Source organism: Ascidiella aspersa, chromosome 1 (assembly GCF_963924565.1).
Source record: "Ascidiella aspersa chromosome 1, kaAscAspe10.2, whole genome shotgun sequence".
NCBI lineage: Eukaryota > Metazoa > Chordata > Ascidiacea > Phlebobranchia > Ascidiidae > Ascidiella > Ascidiella aspersa.
In genome coordinates, this window is record NC_139447.1 from 23,022,549 (window position 1) to 23,048,952 (window position 26,404).

Consider the following 26,404-nt stretch of genomic DNA (forward strand, 5'->3'; position numbering starts at 1 on the left):
GTAAAATTCGATTTACATTTACGAGTTAACAAATTATACAATACGATTTGCAAAATATGGCGAAAAATCCCCAAAAAATCCCTAGATCATCAAAATCCCCAGATTTGTCCCTAAAAGGGCTTTAAAGTTCCTTTGTGGAACTAAATCCCTAAAAGTGAGAGTACTGCTAAGAATTGAATCATTTGAACAACAGGCGGAGTACAGGGTACAGCTATCCAACATCACGCAAGAAACGTGTGCTAGCTATCTCTTTGTAAATCATTTTCTTGTTTTACTTTTATTTATTTTTGCATTACTTCATTTCTCGTGCTGTGTGCACTGTGCAGCCTCAATTTGCCGCCCCCTTGCAGCCTGCCGCACCTGGCGCAGAGCCAGAACCGCCAAGTAGCTGCTACGCCACTGCCCTGGCCTAGGATATTTATTTATGTTGTCTATTTGACAATCTTCATATTATATTTCGTAGGTGTGCCACTGAATAGTTTTTATGACTCTGTTGGTGTGCCGCCGGTGAAAAAAGGTCGCGGAGCACTGGTTTAGATACGAAACTCAATCGTTGTGCGACGTCAATTGAAAGTTAAAACGACACACCGGGCGTCATTACGCACAGGTTAAGAACCTGTGGTCCTCTGAGCTATAAAGAAACCATATCTAAAGCACAAAAATAAAATATATCTTATAACTCTACAATGGGAAACTCGAAAAATATATTGACTAAATCTGACGGCCTGATTAAAAGTGTCGTTCAAGACAATGATAAAAAGTTCTAGCCCGTTATGAGGTTCTAATGACGACGACCTCCATAAACAAACAGAAACCACCGCTTAATATGATTCAAGTCAGAGTAGTCCATATTTTTAATATGAAGCTTTTGTTATGCCAAGAATGTGATTTCGATTTTCATTGATTCTATTGTTCTTTCCCGCCTTGATATGAAAAAAGAACTAATTTTTACATTTCTTTTTTTCCAAATCTTACATTAAGGACAAAACAACTTTTAACGTATGGCGTGGACAACGTTTGGTAGACTATACCAATGTCCGATGTTTGCAGCAAAGTCACCAATATGTATTACTAAACAGTATTTTTTTCGTACTTAGTTTCGTCAAAATTATCATTACCGTATGTTGACTTGCATTGCGTAACTTTTTTGCGCGCAATGAATCAAGCATTCTAACGTGACCCCAAGGAGCCTCTGTTGTAATGAATGAATTCGATAACCACTCGTAATGTCTTTGTTCTTTTCCGTTTTTCAAATTCGTCTCGCCCTTTGCCCTTTTTCCATTACGCCCTTTTTCCTGTATATGTTTGAGTTCTTGGCGAACTATAAAAGCGGACTTTGCAACCAGGGCATAACTAAAATCCACGATAAGCCATACAACGAGTCTATTTTTGCTGGCAAACGACTACAGAGAAAATAATCATGTTTACGTTCCTCAAAGCCTTAGTTGTGTTTCTTTTGTTGAAGGGTGAGTTTTGAAGTTACCGTGTGTTAGTTTTATGTCTAAAAACATATATTGTAATCGACCATCGCATTTGAAATTGTAGTTCGATTTTGCGCCGCTGATTTAATAAGAAAAATACAGTTATTTTTTGTTTTGCTGTGTTGTGTTCCAAAAACTATTTCAAATTGTTTCCTTTTTTATTCAGCCTGTTCAGCCGAAGTCAACTCTAACACACCAATGGTAAAATTGATCTAATTATATATAGGCCTATATAGATATAGATATACAATTTTGATAAATTGATAATTAAAAAAAAAGTTCTTGGCGGTCGAGCGTAAGACTTGTGCTGCCAGAAAAGTGAGGGTAATTTGTAAACTTACACATGGTTCATTATTTACGCAAGGTTTTTTTATTGGAACTAGAATATTTCGTGAAAAACGCATTTTTGTTATTTTTAAGCATACACGAAGTGAACAGGAATTTACTCGCCCAAAAAGTGATATAATAAGAAAAATATTTTACTTGCTCAACTTTTAAATAGGCCTACATAAAATTGATTACAAACCTTATATTTACATAAACTTGGGGTTTTCACTAATGCATTTCATTCGATTTTTCTACTCCAAGGGGAGTATAATTTTTCAACGTTACGCCTAATTATTTCAAAAGTGCACAGATGTGTGTATCTGACAGGTACAAGTCAAGCTGGAAAATTCGTGAATAATTTAGGGATTGTAATTTTTGAATCGAAATTGTTGAAAGGACTTATAAAATTTAATCCGGACCTTTATAAAGTAGTAACGTAGTAGCTTAAAAATAAGTCTCCTTGTTTTAATACTTTTTATATTGCAGTCCTAATAAAAACACCTTAATAATATTCTATTAGCAATATGCAAATATTGCTTTTAGAATTCGCTATAGTTATAATAGTCAGATTTTAGTTTAACAGGGTCTTATTAATTTATGGGGTGAATTAAATAAAAGTCATAATATAATTGTAATTCGTCCATAGCGTTTCCCTACCGAAGAAAACCAAGACGATGAAATAAATGGAAAGACGAACTTACAGGAGATATACAAGGAATCAAATAATGATCAAATTTCGAATGCAGAAAGTAAGCTGTTGCTCTTACTTATAGCCTAAAATAATAAAAGATAAATAACCTACATTAACAGCCCCACTTGGAAACTTGTCTATCGGTATTAAACTAAACGTTGCAGTCTTCTATAAAACGTCAAAACGTTTATACTGTAGGTGGCTTGCCAAACAACGCTATGTACGCAGTCGAAGAATCGCGTGACATTGACCTCCTGTCAGCTTTCATTCGTCGATTGCTGGACGACGTTGTGAAGGCAGAGGCGTCGGAAGCTGGAATATCCGACTTCGAATCAGAATTCGACCAAGACCTACCTAAGGCGGATTACACAAATGGTCCACCTACACCAAACGAGCGTTCCATAAACTCACTTTTCCGCCGTTTTGTTCCCGCCACGACAAAGGATGCCCTTCCTCAAAAACGGGTTTCGAGCATGTCGAGTTTGTTTCGTCGTGCCAACATGATGTCGTCTCTTTTTAAACGTAATAATGTAATGTCGTCGCTATTTCGACGAAACGGTGTTATGTCGTCATTGTTCAAACGCCCGAGCGCGCTATCTTCTTTGTTTAAGCGAGGCCACCTTATGTCATCACTTTTTAAATAAGATTTCATTAAATAATTTTATGCTCATAGTTTCGAAGCTTGTTCCTTTGAAAATACAACTCTAAACTGTCTCAGCAATCTTTACTTTCCTTGTATTTTCTCTGTCGTTTTTCGTAATGTAAATATAGTGATGTCCAACAATTCTCAAAACTTGTTTTTTTCGTAACAAAAAGACAGCGAGGTTTAACGATTTGAAAAACAAATTTCAAGTAAAAGATAAGGGATTCGGCACACATCAGGCAGCCAGATATCAATGGAAAACCAAAAAACATATTTTAGTTATTCCAATGTACGTAAAAACTCCACTTGGTGTACGTTCCAACCTAAAATATATTAAGGCAATAAGAAACCATTAGCTGTGTAAATAAGCAGGGGTTGAACTTCTTCAGTTTAGAGTTAAGATCAACCAGACATTCCTACTGTAACTTTATATGTTTTCTTGGGCAAGCAGATGCGTACAGATTGTAAACAGAAGAGAAACTAATTCATTATTTGGCTTCCTAATTTTCACCAAATTCAGTAAAAATACTTTTATAAAAATATTTTTTCAAGAAAACTATGTACAACAATTTTTAGTTGAACATTTTACCAAAATTATTTTGTCAACAAAAGATACGGTAAACTGCAGAGGGTAATAAATTGCATTTTATTTGAATAAAACACTCTTGTTTAATTAAACAAAAAGTAGTCGATCACCCTTTGTCGTTTGATGAATGAATTCCTGCATGTTTATTTAATTAAACTTGCTTGCAATATATACCAGATATTTTGTGCACGTTTTAAAACGATGAAGGATCGCTTTTCAGTGGTAGAAATTTAGCAAGGCTGTATCGAACATGTTTGTTTAATCGAAAGGGAGCAAAATGTCGCATCTGAGCCAAAATATCACATTACGACGATTACGCGCGAGGAACATAGAAAATGCAGTGGGCGTCCAGTAAATGGAACCACGAGTGCCCCGTTATAGTAATATTACACGTTTTGATGGCATATGTAAAGGGACGGCGCGTGCATGAGCAATTACTCCATCGCACAGTATTCGTGTCAACAGATGTTGAATCGAAATAGGTTACGAGAATTATAAATATTGCAGCGAAATTCGAACCTTAGTCGCTTTCTATTTCGCCGTCGCTCCGTTCAGTGATTAGCCGAGACGGATCAGCCGTTGATCCACTCGCATCCTTCCATAACATGTGATCGGAGCCTTCATAAACAAGCATACAATTAGCAAACTCCAATTCAGTGAACACAGCGATGAAAATTTTATGTCCCAAATAAATAATGCCAACAAACCAACGGTCCAATTGCAGACCATTTAAAAAAATAGTGCACATGAAGTACGATACCGCATATATTCCCATCTATTTTGCAATAAATAAACCTATAGCGCAAACATGGGCAATTTACATCAACCATAGCAATGTAAACACAATCCAGTGCGTTTATTTCGCAGATTATTGTGATGCTATAAAATAAATTCAGGGTTGTTCCTAAGCAAAAATTTACACTCGCCAGCTGGGCGAGCGGCAATCAATCGGCACTCGCCCGGACGAAATAACAATAGCCAAATTTGTTGGCATGCCGTCTGCAAATTTTCGTCCTAGCGCGATCATTTCTTGGGTTATCGTTATTCTGTTTTGTGTTTTTTATACGTAAACAGTAGTTTTTTATAAAAGTCTAGTTGTTTATTTCCAATGAACAAATTAATGACCCATAAAGCAGTTTACGCTTATGTTTTAGCGAAATATTTTTAACAATCTTTAGTGAAAAAAATAACACTGACAATTTAGTAGCCATGGTCTGCCTGTTTTCCATTTTTCTAAAAATCCTCGCGCTCTCTTTTTTTCGTATTCTGGTTTTTCTGTGCTTGAAGGACGTTTTAACGCAGGTTGTTTCACGCCACATTTCGCCTAACACTATAGTTTGTAGTTACACAAGTAGGCGATATTTTCTAATGTCGTAGTGTTCAGTGGAGGTTTCGGTCCCTCAAAACATAAAAAAACACTGCTCACAAATATTATTATAAGACATTTGCATTATAACTTATTGTTAGCAAAAACTGTAGCAATTGCTCTTAATTTCGTAATACAAACAACGACTAGGTTAAATATTTAAAAATTAACAATGTTCAAGTTAAACGATAAACCTTATAACTATTTGCCACTGCAGCAATGACGTCTTTGATTGTTTGCCGGTAAACGATTTCTTTTTAAACGGGACAAAGAGTCTTTATTACGAGCTTCGAACGTGACTTCGATTAACCTTATTATTTGTGTAGTGTTGAATGTATTTGTGTCTTCGTGTTTAGGGAAATACTTGGCGCTAAGTTATATTTCGCTTAGTAGTGGTGCTTAACACAAGTTGTCCTACACACACTAATTAAATTTCTTGCCGAAGCCACTCGCCAGTGGGGCGAGTGGGTGTCAATCAACACTCGCCCGGAGCGATTTGCACTCGCATTGGCGAGCGGGCGAGTGCTTTAAGGCCAACCCTGAAATTCCTTTTTTTCTAGTTTAGCATAAAAATTCCTGTAATTAGTCAAAATCGGAAAGGTTATTTAAGTGACTGAACAAAAAGTGCGTTTCCTTAACCCAGTAATTTTCAGCCGGTCTTTCGCAAAAGATTATCAGGTGCTTTGCAGGAAAATTAAAAAATCACTGGTTTAACACAATTGAATTACGAAGCTTTTATAATGAAATTAATTATCCATTATAATCAGCTTCCGTTTTCCTGTGTGATTTTGAAAAGTCATAATAAGACTCCTTCCGTAATAATAGGATTGTAATACAGCCCGTATATCAATTGTCCTCATCTGACCAGGTCCCAATATTTGATTAGAAAAACTGAACGTATATTTGATTAGAAACACTGAATTAATTTGTTGTTGTATTGTTTATTTAAATGCATTATCATTAGGCTTTCGTTTGGTGTCCGTAAAATTATTTTACTGCATAAAGTTTTCCGTGGCTCAAAATTTTTTTGAAAAACACACTAAGCTGCTCAGTGGATACTTCAACAACCTAAATATTAAAAAACGTTTTAGTTAACAAAAGATGTGTTATTTAGTCAATGTTGTGTGGTAAATTTGGAAAGTTTTTAGTTTGCTAAAAATTGGCACAATGTGAAGATAAAAACATATCGATTTGCAACATGCTTGCGTGTATTTGATTTTTTATATATATATTAGGATTTTAAAACAACATACTTAAAAAAACCTAAGCGTAATTTGCAACTAATCTACTAGACTAGCTGTTAAACGAAAACTAGGGTATCCAAATACTGGTTTTCGCTTTGTCGCAGCCGCCGTAGCATACTTACAAATAAATTGTACTCGAATTAAATTAAAACAAAGGCATAACTGCCACATGGGTGCTATCGCCTGGTATAGCAGACTTTTGTTTCAACGAAAGGGATTTATGGTCGGCAGGTGTCCAATTTTGATCCAAGTTTTTGCGCCGCAATTAACCGAGTCAATACTCTTACGTGACTCCATTCGCTGCATACTAAATTCGCCGATGACGCTGAGCTTTGGGTGTTGTTGATATCTCTGCGCGTCGCAGGTGAATAAGCCTAATCAAATCGATTCGAACCCTCGCATTAAAAATGCATGAGCGCAATAATTAATGAGCAAAAACATTGGCAGGTGGTTTCATAACCGAAACCAATCGGGTTTGTGCCAGATTGGGCATACCGTGAGTCGTCGTCAGAACGAATGCCTTTTCCTCCTTAGACATGCGAAAAAATTCGTTCAATAACATTTCACCTTCACGTTTGAATAACAAGTTTGTTGCTTACTATGTTGTCGAATAGGAAAACTTAGGAATATAGTAAATAAACAGGAAGGAGTGTCAAAAAGAGTTTTAATAAATTTCCAAATAATTGAAATAAAAAAGGCCCACGGAAAACTTTTATTAAAAATCAATATCAAAGTAATTTCTTTGCCAGGGGTGCATTGCCCAACCTTTTAGCTGTTGACGGGCGCATTGACAGTCGTTATTTTTCTCACAGCCATTTATTTGGTTGGCTTAGGCACATAAAAAATATCGCATATCATTAAAAATACCGGCATTTATATTTAATTTAACAGAAAATAGGACTTAATAGATTTTATCAGTAACGCGGCACATTATATTATATGCTGTAATACAAATAGCGCCTTTGATAGCAACGGATTTACATGAAATGGACTTAAACACAATAAATACAGACCGAAGTTCGAGCGAAGCGCGAAAAATAAGTATTTACATAGCAAAAGTTGGCGAATAATGTAGGTGCCCCCACTGAACCCGCCCCTGCTAACAATGCTCTTGGCCAATCTAATGACCAGCAATTTGAGACTGATGTCTGCCTGGCCTAAAACATAAAAACCCCGCCTCACTTTATAGCACTTTCAATGTTCAAATTAGAAAAACACATTTATCAACGTCACTTGTATTTTCCTATATTTCACCGCTGCAAAAATTATAATCAACAGCCCCAGGTTGCGCAGTTGCGCACCCATCACCTTAAATACTAAGCAATTTTTTTACATCAAACTTACGTATAATGTATGTCAAAGGCCAATGTGTATTTAGTATTTTAGTATGACAATAAAACTATATGCACTAAAACTATTTTGTTTAAAATATTTTAAGTAACTTGATTAAAATTTACAATTTAATTGAAATGTGTACAAACCTTGGTTAGGTAACTTAGTTAGAGTGTCATAGGTCGAGACAGAAACGGGCACCTGAGAAAAACAGAAAAATTAACTTATAATATTGTTAGTGTGTTCAAGAATCGAATCGACAGGAGGGAGGCTAAACACAAATTATCTAAGCCAACACCATTTATTAAGAATTGAGGCTTTTCTGAGTGTAATTACCGTGTCATGTGTTCGCAAATATTTTTCGTCCTCGTCACTCGTACCGTCGTCGCTAACTTGCCCATCTTCTCGTTCTTCGGGAGACGAGCTGCACAATTTTCGAAAAAATATTCCTTTGACTATTAAACATTTTGGCTAGTTCTCTGTGGTATATATTGCCATTTCTTAGGCCAGTTTTGAAGGGATTTAAACCTATTTAAGCATCACGAAATTAACAATGTTTTAAAGTCAGGCAATGACAAAACAGATTGTTTTTGCAATAATTTTAGGTTAGCTAAAATGAGGCAGTGCTAAAATATTTTGTTTACTTAAAAATGTCCCAGCCCGCTCCATGTTATAAATAGGAATCACATTAAAAAAAATCCGTTTGGGTGTAGAACCCTTTATAAAAAAACATTTTTGATAAAAATGCTACCATATCTTTTAAATGAGCACAGCACCTCTAGACTAGTTTTCAAAAACAAGTTAAAAAAAAAACGTTAAAAGTGACCCAGTGTGGACAATATAAATCTCCACATGAAGTGAGATAGGATATTCTCTATAGAGAAATGACTTCTGGTTAATAGTCAGCAACCGCCATCTTACACTAATGGTCCTACGTAACAGAAAACACATGGTTTAAACCTAAACGCATGGCAAAGACAAAAAAAATACTAACACAGATTCATAGCAAGTAACAGCGTGGTTTGACAATAATTAACTTATCAATTAATCTGAACTTTGTTTTTCGTGGTAGATCTGTAAAAACAACGGGGAATTTCCTGTAAATCGAAATCGTCTATGTATTAATCATTCATAAAGTATAGTTAGCCACTAGAGATAGGGGTGATTGACATGTCAGTTTGTATGAGGTAATATACGTAAAACTAAAATTAGCACATTCATGTCGATAGTGAAAACATGTTTACTTTTAGATTTGTCTTCTGGTACTGTCGATTGTCGACAAAGGATTCTGATTGCAAGTATAAGAACGAAAACTTTGCTTGTGTTCGAAAATAAATCATGCAGTTGTTTTGTGAAACCTTTTGAACGTGATACTTACATTTCCGTGAGTTATTGTTCTCATTGCAGATTACAATACATTGATGTAGATTAATGTTGTACTTGATATAGCAGATTAAGGTAAATTACCTTTAGAAATGTATTTATTTATATGCCTTTGCCATGCCAACATCAAAAGTTGTGCATTGTAACAAACTCATATTCCACTTTCGGCAATAAAACACAGACACTTAAAGTCAATATATTTAAAACATAGACAATTTCGTCATCATCAGGCGCTTCCATATGCTGTTCTTGCCCTTTGACACTTAAATACAATCACTCAAAATTTAAACTAATTATTTAAGCCAGTAGTTCGTAAAAGAATTAGGTGCCGATAAGTTGGCCAAGCCAAGCAATGTACCATCAGTCAAAAATGTCATTCGAAGAAACCGTTTGATAAAAAGAGTCAAATCACTAAATCATAAGATAGTAAATATCTGAACGAACGATTTTATTTATATCGAAAAACTAGTTCTTATTAAAAGACATGTACCTAGAATCCAGGAATTTCAATTTGATTTTGATTATCAATGTAATATGTGAAAATAGTTTGATATAAAATGAAGTAAGCCACCGAATTTTAACGAAATGAGATACTGTACCCTTGTATCATACAGAAAATATGGGCAATTATCGTGGAGCAGGCGTCAAAGCCAGAGGGAACAACATTGGGCCATTAACGTCGAGAGTTTGACAGCTAAATCACTTCGGTTCCAGCAAAACCAGCCTTGCACCGACCTAAGAGACAACATTATGTACCACGATGCACTGTTTCAAGCGAAGGACAGTTTGGATCGAACGAATTGCAAATTGCCGTTACAACGCACGAACGCCGTTCGAGTGGACAAAATCCGTTTCAAATGAATTCGTCGCGCGAAAGCAGTTTTGCTCGGGCGCTTAAAGCATACAAAAGAATACGTTTTAATGGGTCTTTTTTAATATAAAAGTGTTCGGTATAAGGGTCACACTCACACCACACGTAAACAAAACAATACAGTTTTGTGAATTAAACTGTGAGGACCTTAAGGGTAAGCGGTTTCCCTCTATTCTAATCTATTTAGGAAATATCACATTATAGTTCAGTTATACTAACTAGAATAAATTTGGGTGCTTTTTTCATATTTAAATACTACTGTTTAACAACTCTAGAAACGAATGTGTTAGTTTTATATACTTATATATATCTTAAAATGGTAAATGAATTTACCTTCGCGATTTAGTACTTTTTTTTCGTTTTCGAATGTTCTTTTCCTTTTTCCGTTTCTTAGTTTTTCGTTGTTTTTCCGTACTGGTGCTTGAACGCCTCCGTCTATAGTTTAAAGATGTTTTTGAATTGGTTTAGCCTTGCTTACCAAAAGCATACAACAAAACATATAAAAATATATCGTATCGCAGTTACATATTATAACACTGTAATGTTAAGCGTGAGTTACAGCAAACGCACCAAATAGGTAACGCTGTTAATTTAATTGCTATAACTGTGCCAGGTACAACAAAAACATCTACTCAGTGAAAACTTGATAAAAAGAAATGAACAATATTCGTCCAATTGTTAGTTGTACAACGTTTGTTATTACACCAAATATTAGGGTAGGCATTGATATTACAAATATTTTATTTAAACTAAAACTATCCCGATAAACCGCCCTTAGACGTGCGGTTCCCAAAGTAAAGTCGGCGGAAAAAATCAAAACAGGTGGGTAAGTGACGATTTTTCTTTTCCAGTTATTTCTATAAGGAGTCATTAAACAAAGTTGCAACGGGTTCGGTCCGCCATGTATAAATGTTAATTTTTTTGGAACCATTCGCCTAAACTAGAGGTGGCCAACCAATCAGATACCAAGAGCCGCGTTTGTTACTTGGTTAACCGCTAAGAGCCACACCTTACACACATGGAACGAAATGAATGACCTACCACTCCATTTCTTACTTACTTCCACAAAGCGATCGCGCGAAGCGCGGACAAAGTGCCTTTATTTCGTTAAGAAGGAGACGCGGCGCATTTAATGAAAAAATACACATTTCTCGAAATAATGTCCTATATAAAAATTACTTATCTTGTTACTAAAAATACAATGGCCTTAAGCAAACAGTCTGAGTCGAAACCGACAATAATCCACAACTTAACCAAGGGAAATCGAAACATTCTAAAAAATAATAAGTGCAACATGAACATAAGAGCCGCATGCGGCTCGCCCTGGCCTAAACTAAACAAACCAACCTGTGCTTAGAAGATCGGGTTGGCGATGCCATTCGAGTTCGATCATTTACACAGCGCTTGTGCAGTACCTTGCGGGAAGATCGGTCGGTTTCTCTAAAAACACAACACGAAGTTGTACGGAAGAATTCCGATCCAATTTTATGAAAAAGAGATAAAATACTCTTTTTCGGAAATTGTCAAACGAATTTACCTCTTAATAAGGTTGCTAGTGTTTCTTGGAGAATTGTGACGGTATGCACTAGGAAGATCTTCATTGAGCTGGGTGGGTGATGGCGATCGTCGAACTAAAGAATCACTTAATAAAAAAAAAAGAATTCTCAATATTTTATTACAAATAAAACATGGTTCGTAAGAAAAAGTGGGAACGATTTTCTAAATTTTGGTGTGAATTTCATAAAGCAAACGAAACCCAAAACATACCGAGGATGTAAATTTCCCGGTTGGGTTGGGTCTTTTGATCTTGATCGGTCACGTGATCTCGAACGACTGGAAATAAAAATAAAAACAATTCACACGAATGTCTTTTAGCACAAAATTACTGTATATCAGTGCTTTCCAACCTTTTTCAGTTTGCGACCCACTTTTATTGCAAGTTTTATTGTGCGACCCACAATGAGATAAGACATTACATAAAAACCTGCATCTTTGCTACTGGCGTACGTACTGAAATAGTTAATGCGACACAACATATCTAATTGTTGCGTATTTGTTACAATGTTGCATAAATGTTACGTAATGATAATGCAATAATTTCCCGATCTAATAGAAAACTGTAACGTTTAGATTTACTTCGCGGTCTACCTGAAATGGCTTCGCGACCTACCGGTTGGGAAGCACTGTTGTATATGACAAATCACAACGGCTAAAAATGAAAAAAAAACAGAAAACGGATAATACCTGAACGGACACAATGCTACGGTTTTAATAAAGGTCATTTAATTAAAATAACCTGCGCTTTTGTGAGGAAGAAGATAACGGAGTTGAGGAACGGGAAGTTCTCCCAGCAAGTTTTTGTAAGATCTCCAGCTTACTGATTGAATTTTCCATGGACGCGTCGATGGTGGGAGTCGTATCTTGAGTTCGTTGGTCACCAACAGGTTTCTTTAAAAAAAGATTAGATATCATTCCGCATTTAATTTTATGTGTCATTGGTCTTTATATAATACAATTGATTATTCCGCTGTAGATATTTTGCATTATGCGTGTTCTTATCTTATATGGGAAAATGTTGTTAAATTTGCACCATAAGTAAGCTGACAGTCCAGTCAGGGCAATTTATGTTTGACTTGATCATTGACAAAATCTCTTTTTCATCAGTTTAAACATCAACAGTCCGTTACCGAATATGTCATATCTTCAGGAGCGCCTGACGTTGACGACAGATCGAAAATGTCTTCATTGGCAGGATTGATCACTTCTCGTTTCTCGGCATTCGATTTTGTTACGTCTTCCAACTTGCTTGAAGGCTTAATAATTGTAAAAATACGTTATGTGTAGTACTTATTATATATTTTTTTCTTTACATCCGTAGTTCTATAACTTTTTTATAACCTCACACTCAACCTGAATACATGTCAAATTAGTAAGACCCTAATGTTATAATAACAGTTTTTTTTGCAAATTTTGCACCCAGAATCACTGCTTTACATACTTAGCCAACAGCCAATAGAAATTAAAGTAGTCTATGCATTAAAAACAACATTGACGTACGTTATTTTATAAGGGTGTGATATTATGACAGTGCTAAATTTAAAAATAAAAAGTCTCGCTTTGACTGTGTATACAATATATATGCACATAAGCAGTAGCACAAAATCCCCTTTTAAACCTGGTTTTGTTTAAATTTAAGGAACTGCATAGCTTTCAGTCTTCTGGCAGCTTGTTTTTCCCTCAGAATCGATACAGAAGCAACTTCTCCTGTGGGTGTTACAGCGGCGAAGTTAGATGGGGCAGTATGGTGTTTGGGTTCTGGATCGTCATGAGACGGCTCAGTGAAAGAAATAGAAACAAGGGGTTCCTCAGCAACTGAAGACACTTCCGAAATGTTTGTCTGACTCTCCTCCACAAAGCAGGGTTTACCGTCTGCAAGATATTTCACATAAAAAACATTCAGACGAAACTTGTTATTTTTTGTAAAGTAAAATATAATATTTTAACATTGTCTTGACTAAAGTTTATAACCCAATGGATTGTTATGTGAAGGTTGCGCAGCGGCAATGTAAGTTCCATGGATCAATTTAGAGTTTTTTTTAGTAGTGCATACTAAAATTGTCAGAACTTCAGTGCATACTAAAATTGTCAGAACTTCATCACCACTCGGGGTGAGTTTCAAGTTAAGTAATTACCAACTTTTTGTATTACTTATTCAATAATCTTCCATTACTTGAAAAAAATGTACAATTTGTTTGACCATACTACCAATGTTTTAAACAAATTTCGCCCATTTCGTACAAGTCATAAGAGCGATACTGTTAATGCAAACTGTATTTTAATTCCCTTACTGTTTAGGGGGAAAAGTTACGCCTTCCGATTCGATATTATTGGACTTATTACAAAGGTTAAATATGGAAACCTATAAAACTAAGTGCAAAGGCAATATTTCATGGTTAAAAATGTTAGTTATCTTCAATTGTTAATCTACTATTTTCTAAATTGAATTTAGAAAAAACAATTGGTCGCAAATCTATTTCAGGTGGGTCGCGAAGAATTTCTAAATGCTACAGTTTGTGTCACATCAACTATTTTTTCTAAGTTTATAATATAATTAATGTATAATTAATGTCCGTTGCAGTCTATTCAAATAATTTGTATTTCACGAACTGTTTTAGCTTTAAAACTGCGGACAATGGCTATTGAAACGTCACACGTGGACAGTTAACAATGTCTGCTTTTGACAAACGAATACGGTAATAAATAATAAAAACGACAAAATGAGCCGCAGAAGGGGAAAATCAGTTGATATCAAAATCAGTCCAGCTTCGGCGGATGCAAGAAAAAGGCAAAGTTTGCCGAGTGCCAGCAAAACCAAATGCCAACTTCCAGAGCCCAGCAATGAAGTGGCGAAGCATAACAGCGTTCGGTTTCACGTGCCGAGTCGCATAAGCAACATACTGCAAACCAGAGACTACTCGGCGTACACAAAAGGCAGAAAGGTGGCTCACAATAATTTTATACACAATACCACAATACAGATATTGGATTTTACGTTATAACTAAGTATTAAGTTAAATAATACCGAAAATTGATTGTATTGTGGTGTTGCTAGAATCCACGTGACGATTACGAGGAATCGGCCACAATGAGAGAATGGTGGAGGCAATACGTTAAAGAAACGCCCGTGCCAGGTCACTATGAATACAGGGACTTCCTCAAGGATGGGGAAATGAACCCTATTCAGGCTACATACAACTTTGCTGGTAACAATACTTACAACTAATAAATAGTTACGTGGTTTGCACCAGAGTTGGATCAATTGTAATTGGTGTAATTAAATACAGTTTTTAATGTAATTATAATTGTAATGTAATTGAGGCACTTTTATTCTGTGTAAATCCAATTGTAGTTGTAATTTGTTAAAATTTTGGCCCAATACATTGATATTGAGAAAATTGAAGTTTCATAGATGTTCCACGTTGTTTACTTAGCGATGAGACATAAACTGTTTTTCATATTTAAGCAGCATGTTTAAGGTAATTAAAACATTTAAGGGAGTAATTGTAATTGAAGTAATAAGCTGGTTTGCACACTAGCCTTTTGACAATAACTATATGGGTGATTTATCAAGAGAGATTCTCTACTGTGCCGCGAAACTTTGTAATTTTGATGTATATATATAGTATACGCTTGGAGGGGATGACCAGAGAGCAGCGAAAGACTGTTAGGTCAAGTCAGCTGCTCCTCGATTTGGATGGTTGCTATTCTTTTAAATGTTTTTTGTTGGCATACAGACAAGGATGCGAGTCTGAATGCACACTATCGATCATAAAACTGATGATATTGTGATATTTACCCACTTGACAAGCAATTTATGTGGGGTGATTGTTTAGTTGTGACTTATTACATTATTTTGTATGAAGTATATTGCAAATATTTGTTGGCTTACTAGTATGACGTAGGCCAAACAAATCATAATAACCACTAATATAGGCAAAATAGGTTTCGCCAAACAGGTGAAATAAATAGAAGGTCATACTTAAATAACAATACTATCTAGTCATGTTTGCGGCTAATTTACTTTTGTATTGCTTGTTAGGCCAGGGCAGAAAACATGAACCAGGAATTTCGAGAAAAGGGACTTTGCTACTGCCAGGGCTCTACCAGCATTCTGACTTCATACAGGAGCTCAGAAGACGAACAGCAACATATTCATTTAAAAGCTCGGGACGAGCAAGAACGCCGCCAGGTTTTCAGGTAATACAAAGAGCAGGTTTTAGGCCACTTATCAAAATTTAGAGCACAATTGAAAGCCGCGCCCTATGTTTAACACAACAGGATAAGGATTTGACAGTTCCACCGTGGAGATACAATATCGAAGGACAGCCAGTTACACAAAAGGGTACATCAGTACATCCAAGTGGCAATAGCGCATTCAGGTGACAAATTGAATAAAACACTTCATATACCTGATAAACTCAACTTTTAATCATATAAAAATGTAAATACAATTCAATTTACATGCTGAACAGAAGTCAGTCGTCGAGATTTCCGCTCAGTCACTTTCGACCAAGAGAAGGACCACCGCCCGGTGCATATGACCCCTACACGGGCATGACTCGGTACGCTATATCGTCCAGTTTCCGGTCGGGAATGCCCCGATTTTTTACCGCACACACAAAAGTGCCTGGACCCGGAACATACGAAGTGGCAGCAAGACAATACTAGACTACCAACGTTTACAATTATAAGCGCACTTGCAAATATGTGTGAAGCAGAGTGCACTTATCATTTGGTCAATACCTAAAAGTTTGATCAAATTCCAGTTTGATAAAAATTAATGAACCCTTATCATTTCTTCACAAGGCTGGCGACTTTTTTAAATGTAAACCTAAATCATTTTTAATCAAACCTTCCTTCTTTAAGCGTTTTCTCTCTAAAATCTACACATTATTTTTAGGAAAAATGCCTTTTCTATAAAATTAGAAAAATAAATCTAACCGAAGTTAATATCGTACCGGGCTTATGAGCTAGAATTGCTTCCCCTCTAATAGTTTCCGGAGTTTCGGTAAACTTCCTTTTGGCGACTGATGGCACAGGTGTTGAATTTTCGTCTAAAAATAACACAAACAAAATATGGAAAATATGTTGCGATACAAATTATTTTAAATTTTAAGCAAGTTTTAAAAACAAATTCCACCAACATGACAATTCACAAAAAGCGCAACGACGCCACCTACCGTTCGTTGCTAAAGGAACATCCTCGTCACTTGCTGGCTCGGCGAGTATTTTGCTGGTTCGCGACACGCCAGGTAATGGTTTATTTGTGCTCTCTTTGCGGGGTTTAATAGAGAAAGAAATGGGAGCCGATTGCTTGTTGCAGTTATTACTGCTAACTGTGCTGTTAGCTTCATCCTCCACAGGTGAAGCCTAAACGACCGTATAGTGTTTTTACTGGAATCTCAAAATAGGCCTAAATGCAAAAAAATATTAACACGACATTTGAAGAGGTTTAAAGTAATGAACTACACTGGCTCAGGTCTGCACAACATAACGGCCAGCGCAACCTTTTTGTGCGGTCCACGATGTAACAACATTTTAGGATTCACTAATCCTATTTTAAATAAGTGCGGACTGGCTTTTGTTTCGCGCAATCAAACATAATTTATTTGATGATAAGCAATACTACCAAAGCGCATAGTTTAGTCATGCGCATAATAATTTAGTAATAGACCAACTCAGCTGTGCCTGTGGGTAAGCTTTTCAGCTTCCGAGTCGCATTTTAAATTTCGTAGTTAAATAAATAAATAAAGTGGATTTGTATGTGGAAGTCTTTTTAAAAAACCCAAGTGCGAAATTAGTAGTCTGTTTTTTTGGTTCAACACAGGGAGTTTGTGAAAGCATATTCACGAACAGGGACGGTTCTAGGTGGCAGCGATTTCCACGAAACTATATTTTTTGCCAAATTTACGATGTGAATAGCCTTTTTTAATTCCATACGGTATTCGTTATTAAAAAAATATATCTTGTCAGCCCAAAAGCGCTTTGCATTATGGCTTGTTGTATCATGTGACTTAAACTGTATAAAGTACAATTCCTACAATACAATAAGCAGCCGTTTTTCGTACCTAATGCATCACGTATCCTTTTAAATCAAATGTTTTGCCAATTTAAACCAAATAAAAGCATTTTTTCCGCTTTAGACTGGGTTTCACTGCATATTTGTGCGATATTGCCGGAGAACATGAGATGAGGACCGCGAAATTTTTTTTATGCTTGTGGCCCGTGTACCATTCTGAGTTGTGCAGGCCTGCATTAGCAGGTATAAAAAAACAATGTAAACACAAAAACGATCACTTCATGTTTCTCTTTTTAAGACTATTTGACGTTGTGACGAGGTTAAACACATAACACAAAATAGATTACCTTTTGTTCCGGGACATTTGTAACTTCGGCTTGTTTATCGCTGCTGGGTGTGTACGTTGAAGTGACTGTTCCTTTAAAAACGAAGCAGTTTTGAAAACTCTAGCGATATTAGGCAAACATAAATGGACATAAAAAAGTATCTATTATAACGAGTTTAACCACAAATTATTTGCAGAGTAAAACAGGTATATAACAAGTTGATGACCTAATTGCTGTTTGCTGCGTAAAACAGGTACAGTATTAATTCTCTTCCTGCTGCGTAAAACAGGTACAGTATTAATTCTCTTCCGAACCTCGTTTTTCACGCCAAGCTTGAGTGAAATATCGAGGGACGTGGTTATCCTTCTTAGGTTTTAAAATTTATTCAAATTTTATTCGTATATTTGTTGGAAGCAAAAGTTAAGAGGACTGGTAAAAAAAATTTACTTCTCTTTTTAGTTAGATTAAAGATATACATGTCGCCACCCGCAGCAATATGCATAGTTACTTGTTGTTTAGCCGACTTAAAATTCTTCATTGTTTTAATATCTCCTATTAGGTGGACTGGGCAACTGTTAGGTAAGACACCTTTTCACATTTACCAAAACCCACCTGGTGGAGGTGGCGGATGATAGGCCCTGGCCCATGTGAGCTTGCGGAACTTGTAGTAGGGGTGAAGCTCGTGCCATGGGCGGAGAAATGCGTAGTTGGGATTGTCCTGGCCGGCAAACACCATTTCAGCTTGGTCGCCTTCAAGTGCCACTTTTCTAACAGTAAAGAAAATGCCAGTTTTATAATCACCGAATGGGTGGAGGCAGCATTCGCGTGGCTACATAGAATCCGGGAAAAGTTTGTGTGTCGAAAAAACAAACAAATAAAACAGCTCTTTTTCTTGTTTCATTTTATAGTTGGAAATATTACATTTACGATTGCCTATATTGCAAAGACAGCGGTAAAGATTCGCACAAAACACGTAAAATTGCTCAATAACTAAAATTAAAAAAGAAAGAAACAGCTTTCCGGAAAAATCGGTCCACGGGCCGACCGGGCCGTACTTAGCCCAGGTCTAAATTATAATCTCAGAGATAAAGAAGGCTGCATGGATTTTCTTTCAATGTGGTGTTACTTGTGACAAAATCCCAGGTGAAGCTCGGTCAATGCTAAACTGTAAAGCCGCTATTAAATTACAAGGTGTGGAAAAATATATCCTAGCAGTGGTTCTCAACCTTTTATGCTTCGTGGCCCCCTTTGAAAGGCTCTAGACCCTCATGGCCCCCCTGCTTAAAAAAATACCAAGCATTGTGTTTAACATATTTACTTGTTTTACTTCTTCACGTTTATGACAAAAACAGCAATTCTTCAACGATTAAATGCACTTAATTTTAATTTTAAAACTTGTACAAATAAGCATTTCAATTTAAATTAACTTAGTTAGTCATTACAAATCTTGTTCTTCGACTCCGCCAAGGTATTTTTTATATTCGGCTCTATTTTGTACTGAGCCAAGCGATGTCACTACATGCGTCGAGATAATTTCTCAACTTTTCGTTTTATTAATGCGTTACTGTTATTCTACTTGACAAATAAGTTGTGCATGAAACGCTGAATGTTGGCCTAAAAATGACCTTCAATATTTGAATAACCCTGTAGCGTATTTTATGCGTTTAACGATGGAATGTTTCTTGAAATTGCGAATCGTTGCACCTGGCAATACACACTAGTTGCTCGCCCAACAGCATTTGCCGGACACTTAATGATTATAGGAGAAGGGTATCGGCAAGAAATAATTGGCCGATGGAAAAAACGCTGACGCCGCACTGCATGGCTACGTATGAAAATGAACAGTAATTGTTACACGACTTTAACCAAACTTGCCACTCGCGAACAACCAACTAGGTGTAACTTTCCACGATAAAGCGAATAAAAATGATCCAATATTAAATATTCTATATTAAACATCACTACTGACGAGTCAGACACGTGTCAGAAAAATGGGTTACAAAGCGTTACAAGAAAGGTGTACAGTCATAATAAAAAAAAAAACATTAAGTTAACTGGTAAATTTTGAAAATAGTGACACTTTAGTTTTTGCAATATCTAGCCAGAGAGTTATGCCCGTGGCCCCTCAATGACCGCTCCGTGCCCCCCCATGGGGGGCGAGGGCCACGGTTGAGAAACCCTGGCCTAAGGAATAGATTTACGTTTGTATTTTGCTGATAAGTACAAAAAATAAAGACCAAACGGTTTAATTTTACCTCAGAAACGTTTATGAAACGGTGCCCTGAAAATGTCAAACATGTTACATGATATATAGGAAATAAACCAATGATACTAGCATGTTTTTCGACATGTCATGCTTTTTTAACTCACAGCCAAATTAATTTTGACTAATCAATACTATACCTTGCAACTTCTTCGACGATGGGTTGCAGATCGGGAGAAGGAGGTACCATGTGAGGGTGGTGTTGGTGCTGCGGTATGGGCCAGTTAGCGGCAGTCGACAATACAGTTGGTGGTACCCTGGTGTTTGTTGTGCTTTTGGAAACTACAACAACAACTGGTTCCTCTCCAGGTGGAGGTGGGGTAGCACTCGAAACAAACATGTCGTCATAATATAGAGGAGGCTTCATCGTAGCTACCACTTCACTGGGAAACTGGGATGTCATGGTAGAGAACGGAGGCAGTGGAGGCGGCACTATTTCTGAATTCATAACATAAATACGTATATATCCTGCTAGATATTTCGGGGGAAATAAGGTTATATAGCACATTGTTTAAAAATGATTATTACAACTTGTATTTGAAATATTACCGCCATTGGAAGGAGTTTGTTGGTAATAGCTGTAAACAGTCTCTGTCATTTTCTGATACTGTTTGGCAGCATTTACAGCTCTGCCTTTCTCTATCAGTTTAGCAAGAGGATGGCTCGGATCTATCTTTCGAATAGCCTAAAAATAAATATCAGTTTTTGTTTTAATTTATTAAATATTACATTCACATCAATTTGTTGTCTTATACATCAAATCAATAGCTATTAGTGTTAAACATAAAATGCAAACCTTCATGTCAAAGTGAACAGTGATAAATAACAAACCTTGGTCTTTTCTTCGTTTTCCATGGCACTTTTTTTATGTGAAGCAGCAAACAAACTAGGATGAAGGTAGCCTTCCCCATCACTTGATTCATCAGATTCCTATAAAAACAGATATTCACGTAAAAATATTTAGTTTTATTGTTTGGGGGTTACTTGGGTTAGTTTAAGCAGCTTGAATAAATAAACATTTCATAACCAAACTTAGTGGCAAAAAATAGTTTTTAAGATTTGTCCTAAAATGAGAAAAGTTAATAGATTGAAAAAGGTTATAATAAAAAAAAAAAAGAAGTTTTTAAGTACTGAGTGTGCTTACTGTGAGTTTTATCTTTAATTTGAAATTAAACACTGAATAATGTTTTTGAAAATACTCATATGCCCTTACAGAAGAAACCAAAAAATTAACAACAAACCACCTCATTATTCTCCTCTTTATTTTCTTGCGCTCCAGGAGTATACTTTCCCTCTTTTATTCGCTTAACCTTAAATAAGGTGTGTATTATTAAAATAGATGGATGTATGATTGTATGTTTACCATATTGGCTAGAGTTTTTAAAAAAAAATACAACATTTGTATCTCAGAAGTACTATCATAAAACTTATCTCAGAGGACTGTCGTAAACCATAATGAACTCATTTAAAAACTCATACTCTGTGTTGCAATGGAGTATTATGGAAATTATACTTATCTTTGTGTAACTATCATTAATACGTCTGTGTTTAAACCAGGGGTGAAAATAGGACAATTTTCTTCACAGAACACAGTCACACATTTTACTTGCATTTATAAGGTACTTTTTTTAAATCAAACGAATCAACATGAAAATGAACATCCTCAAGGCAGGCATTCAACCTCGTGCAATAATCCACGTGTAACTTTCCAAAATATTCAAAAACTTTTTTAAAACATATGTTACGTTCTATTGCACAGAAATCAAATTTCAAAGCATATTTGCGTCTTGCACCCCGACCTTCAATATTGTATACTTGTATCTGTGAGACAACATGACGGTACTTGCTTAATCACCCAAAGTGCTAACAAATTGGGTTACATTTGGTTTGAAATTGCTAAACTTGAATTTAGGAAACAAGAGCACTTGGGCACACAATATGGGTTGAGTAAAACTATTGTAATGCTGCCACAAGTGTCACCCAGTAATAAACAATCCTTAAATATCTGTTTTAAACATATTTTTTAAATATGTTATATACCTAGAGAATAGTGTGGAGTCAATCACTATACATACCATATGCTTGTAATATGGATTCAGATAGTGTCCAAACTGCAAGAATTGAAATTGTGAGTTTCGTGACTGTTTTGCTTTTAACACAATTTCCATCTGGACACCTTGGCCACTGATAAAAGAAGCCGTCTTTTCAATTATAGCATGCATTTTTTCCGTGGGAGGCTAGAAACAATTAAAAAATGTTAACGACTGTTTTAATCTATGCTATTACTTATTTTATAGGACACCCTTTTGGAAACAAAGAGTAGCAAAATATTAATTTCAATTTCTAAATAATGCTATACTTTGTATTTCTAAATAAAGAGTACTTTGTGCCTTCCAACTTCATTTTTTTTAATATCCTTACAATTTCCATTTCACTTGGAATGGCCAAGGATGCTGGAGCAATGAAAGGTTTCTCCTCGGCTACATTCTCATCCTCCTCTTCCTCCTCATCTTCATCAACAGTTGGAACGGAGGGATCATATTGGTTGGGATTATAATAATGTTGTACTTGCTGATAACCTCCCTGATTGTGACCACTTGATATTGAAGCATGAAGACGTTTCATTTCCTCTTCTAATGCATAAAAAATTAATTGAAATTAAAAATGTGGGATTATATTTGCAAGGCAACATAATAGGTAACTATCATAATATTATCACTAATATAATGAGCAATGAGGAAAAAACAACTATACCTTTCATGCTTGACTATATGCATCCTTTGCAAAACAAATACTAGGCTATATTATTTAATTACAAAAAAGTTTAGTACCACATCTATGAATCTCTCTAGGCAAACTGGTTTGCGCAATGGCACCAAGTTAAACAACCACTGTTTTATAATACCCCTTTTTCTTAAATTTTTACTAAAAGCCATTTTTGAAATTATTGTGGAGCTGTGAAGTTATTTTGAAAATGTTTGTGGAGTCGAAGCCATTTAAAAATGTATGTCGAGCAGAAGCCGTTTTTTTAATCTTATAGAATTGGAGCTTGAGCCAGAGCCATTTTTTGTTTGTTTAAGTGCAAGTATGTCGGTTTCATAATTGTTTGGTATTGTTCCATATCAGATTGTACAAAATAAAAAAATTGACAAGATGACTTTTCTTAACTTCTTAATTTTCTATTAGCTTAAAGCAAAATAATGTTAATTGCTCCAATGAAAAGTGCTTAGTGTGGCCAATTTAACATATTGTAGCCGGAGTTAAAGAACTATAACAAATTTATAGTTATGGAGTGGGAGATGGATCTACTGGATATGTGTTTGTTGGCTCCAAAACTGGACCTGAAGCTATCGGATATACATGTTGAGATGGCTTTGGAGCAGAAGCTGGAACCAATGCCATTTTACAGTGCCCTGGTTGTCATAATTTTATCAAACTGTGAAGCAAACCTTGTCTAATGTTTTCTTCATGTTCGTCTAGTTTCATAGCTCTGTACCTCTCATCATCCAAACGTTCTTCTAAACGAATCTCCTCCTCAGAAAGCTAAATATTGCAAATACATATGGTTGCTGAATAATACCCACTCACCTGACTGATTAGTGCAATTCGATCAGGCAGGGTGTATTTGTGAAAAACATTTAGGAAGAATGGAAATACAATAATAATACATATTTGTATACCGGTATAGCATAAGTGCTAGGTCAAGCGATATTTTGTTGTAAGTTACAAGCATGTGTTCACCTAATAGAAAAAAAAGGTTATCATGGAAAATAGCAAGGCCAATACTTGCCAGCCTTTGTTAATAGAAAGACTGTGACAGTCTTAGAAAGTATTAAACAAACTGAATCAAATTTATTCAAATACAGTATGTGTTACATGCTTTTTAATAGACATGGCAAACATGTATAAATAAATACTTACAAAAAAATTGCAATTATTAAAAAATACTTTGTGTTTTCTCATGACATCTATTTTGCTTGTTTCATATGTCCAGAATTTTAATTTTTTTAGAAAAAACTAGTGCAATCGAAGTATAATAAGTAGTAACCTGGTATGATTTGTTCCAAGACTCCGCATCAAACTCCGACAAATCATGCAGAGATGCTCTACAGTCATATCTGTGTTTGTGTACAAATTTTATATATTTATATGACAATGATATCAGCAAGCATTAGCGAAATGTTTAAATTTATCCTATTGTTTAAATAGCATTTGAAATCTTATCCAAATTACATCCTTGTTTAGTGACAATGGTACAATCTGTTTGGATTGTACTAGCAGCAAATATAAAGTACACTATATACAGTACATTTTCTATGATAGTATGGTACGAAAATTTCAACTAGATTTGAAAAGTTCGAAAAGCTTCTTTTGAATCTTTGGTCTGAAACAAACAAAGCAAAACAGAATTTAAACAATAAAAATATTTTTTTAAAGTTATCACTACAGAAATAGTAATACTTACCATAATAGAATGTCTTGAGAACCTTAATACTTACATTTAAATATAGAAGATGTCCAATGCGACAATATCCACATACTTGTCGTAAAGCAGATGCCACAAATCAGGTTAAAATACTAATTGACTAGACACAACAATTCAAAAATATAAATTGTTACCATTTTTACCTATCAATAAGCAAATTTATAGTTCTGTCTTCATTCCAGGGGATTAAATGCTTATTCTTGGAGATTCCAGTTGACTGCTGATCTGGTGGATACAACTTGCTTGCATAACCAAAAATAAGAAGATCGTCCAGACTCTGTTTTTCCATTTGACTTTTTAGAATGGATTTTGGTTGATGCTGCAAACAAAAAAAACATTGCTTAGTATGGAAAAATGTTTGTTAAGTAAGCAATAATTTCAGGCAGTATGGCCGAATGCTGTCCACTTGGCAAATACATTGGTTGAAGAATTTACCAGAAAAATAAAGAAATAAGTTGAAGTATATATATTTATGTATATAGGAGATTTCCCGCTAAAACAACAATCCTGAATCTCTCCTGGTTATTCGACAACATAGGAAAGCTTGAAAAAAAAACTTGTCATTTTTGACTAATATAAAGTAAAAAATATTACAAAACCTATTAAGGTCGTGCCTGAGTTTCTTTATTTTGTGCTTACTACCTTGTTTTCTAAATAAAAACAAATAAGGGTGCAGCTTTTAATACGGAAAGGTCTTGTAAGATTGCAGAAGCAATACTACAGAATGTAAATGAGGTTAATTAAATGTTTGGAGCTAATACAATGTAACTTTTAACATCATAATGACTTAAAAGTAGGACACAAAAATTTCGTTTGGATTCCCAGGAATTTTTATTTTTTAAGTCTTTTTTGGGAGTGAAAAAATCCGGAAAAAAGAGGAACCCTGAACTAGAGATACTGCTCCATTGGCAGAGCGACACTTGGTTATTGGAATGATACACAAGTTAAGACAAGTCAATATAGCATAAAGTTATTTGTATGCAACACAACAATATATTGACAGAGCTCTTTAATTATACTTTTTTTTAAATTATTTATTCGTTTAACTTTAAAGTCAGACTATTATTAGTTTAGATTAGGAAATGATTTTAATATAATAAAAATTAGGCATAACATATGGAAATTTACACACCTTTTGAGATGATAGTGGCTTCTTGCCAACATGACTTGGAAACAGGTTGCCATGCAGAGGGTGAGCATGACCCTTATGCATTGTGATTTAGGTACTTCCAATGGAAATCAGCCTGGATAGTAACAGGCAATTTCCCTGATAGGAAACACCTGTATCATACATAGAAAGGGGAATAAGAAAAAAGAAAAATGCCAAAATACATAGCCTGGCCGATGAGATGTTTCCACTGATCCACTTGTTCTAGACAATAAACTGCTACATCAATATCTGACGCTTGCATTACTATTTGCATTGTCATGTTACATATAAATCTTATATATTTGTCTTAACTATCACTGAAAAAAAATGTAATCAGTTTGGTATATAAACTTTTACATATTGTAGATTTATCAAAGTTGTTCATTTTGAAAACACTTTGTTCAAATCAAAAATCAACTCTTTAATTGCACAGTATTTAGGCAATATGGTAACCAACATTTTTTGTAGTTAAATTTCCTATTCCTACTAGAACACAAAATTAAATGCAAAATGCAAGAATAACTCTAATGGTAAATCTTCTGATAAAATTTTCTAATAAAGGCAAACTTATGACAGAAAAGATAGTTTGAGGTAAAGTAAAGAATTTGGCAAACTATCACATACAAACAAAGTTCAAATGTTTGAAAAACAAAAAAATCTTGCATGTTTGCAATCA

The 26,404-nt window shown here is 35.3% G+C and overlaps 3 protein-coding genes across 3 annotated transcripts; 2 read left to right on the forward strand and 1 right to left on the reverse strand.

The window, feature by feature from the left end:
• The first annotated feature begins 1,369 nt into the window (after nt 1–1,369).
• LOC146168330 (uncharacterized) lies at nt 1,370–3,283 on the forward strand. The gene is made up of 4 exons (XM_083381964.1): nt 1,370–1,466; nt 1,648–1,682; nt 2,455–2,557; nt 2,698–3,283. Exons 1-4 carry the CDS (start codon nt 1,421–1,423, stop codon nt 3,141–3,143), a joined length of 630 nt encoding a protein of 209 aa, XP_083238090.1. The 5' UTR covers nt 1,370–1,420; the 3' UTR covers nt 3,144–3,283.
• On the reverse strand, nt 3,276–26,040 carry LOC146168331 (uncharacterized). The gene is made up of 25 exons (XM_083381856.1): nt 25,711–26,040; nt 24,722–24,897; nt 24,141–24,210; nt 23,542–23,635; nt 22,514–22,725; nt 22,168–22,329; nt 21,337–21,402; nt 20,924–21,022; nt 20,642–20,777; nt 20,233–20,530; nt 18,442–18,596; nt 17,851–17,921; nt 16,665–16,854; nt 16,443–16,538; nt 13,100–13,353; nt 12,612–12,737; nt 12,221–12,372; nt 11,692–11,757; nt 11,462–11,566; nt 11,272–11,364; nt 10,258–10,359; nt 8,007–8,094; nt 7,820–7,871; nt 4,248–4,346; nt 3,276–3,465 (listed from the first exon to the last, which is right to left on the reverse strand). Exons 1-24 carry the CDS (start codon nt 25,789–25,791, stop codon nt 4,249–4,251), a joined length of 3,042 nt encoding a protein of 1,013 aa, XP_083237982.1. The 5' UTR covers nt 25,792–26,040; the 3' UTR covers nt 3,276–3,465; nt 4,248.
• On the forward strand, nt 14,202–16,152 carry LOC146168332 (protein STPG4-like). The gene is made up of 5 exons (XM_083391567.1): nt 14,202–14,423; nt 14,537–14,687; nt 15,524–15,681; nt 15,763–15,863; nt 15,957–16,152. Exons 1-5 carry the CDS (start codon nt 14,202–14,204, stop codon nt 16,150–16,152), a joined length of 828 nt encoding a protein of 275 aa, XP_083247693.1.
• Nucleotides 26,041–26,404: the final 364 nt, after the last annotated feature.

Excerpts from the sequence above, each read along its gene's own strand:
- LOC146168332 (XM_083391567.1), top strand. The coding sequence starts at position 14,202 with ATGAGCCGCAGAAGGGGAAAATCAGTTGATATCAAAATCAGTCCAGCT. Across the intron at positions 14,688-15,523 it reads GGCTACATACAACTTTGCTG|GCCAGGGCAGAAAACATGAA; the intron begins GTAACAATACTT and ends ATTGCTTGTTAG. Across the intron at positions 15,864-15,956 it reads AGTGGCAATAGCGCATTCAG|AAGTCAGTCGTCGAGATTTC; the intron begins GTGACAAATTGA and ends CATGCTGAACAG.
- LOC146168331 (XM_083381856.1), bottom strand. The coding sequence starts at position 25,791 with ATGCATAAGGGTCATGCTCACCCTCTGCATGGCAACCTGTTTCCAAGT. Across the intron at positions 21,023-21,336 it reads ATAAAGAGGAGAATAATGAG|GAATCTGATGAATCAAGTGA; the intron begins GTGGTTTGTTGT and ends CTGTTTTTATAG. Across the intron at positions 20,531-20,641 it reads ACAAACTCCTTCCAATGGCG|AAATAGTGCCGCCTCCACTG; the intron begins GTAATATTTCAA and ends TTATGAATTCAG.
- LOC146168330 (XM_083381964.1), top strand. The coding sequence starts at position 1,421 with ATGTTTACGTTCCTCAAAGCCTTAGTTGTGTTTCTTTTGTTGAAGG. Across the intron at positions 1,467-1,647 it reads TGTGTTTCTTTTGTTGAAGG|CCTGTTCAGCCGAAGTCAAC; the intron begins GTGAGTTTTGAA and ends TTTTTTATTCAG. Across the intron at positions 2,558-2,697 it reads TCAAATTTCGAATGCAGAAA|GTGGCTTGCCAAACAACGCT; the intron begins GTAAGCTGTTGC and ends TTTATACTGTAG.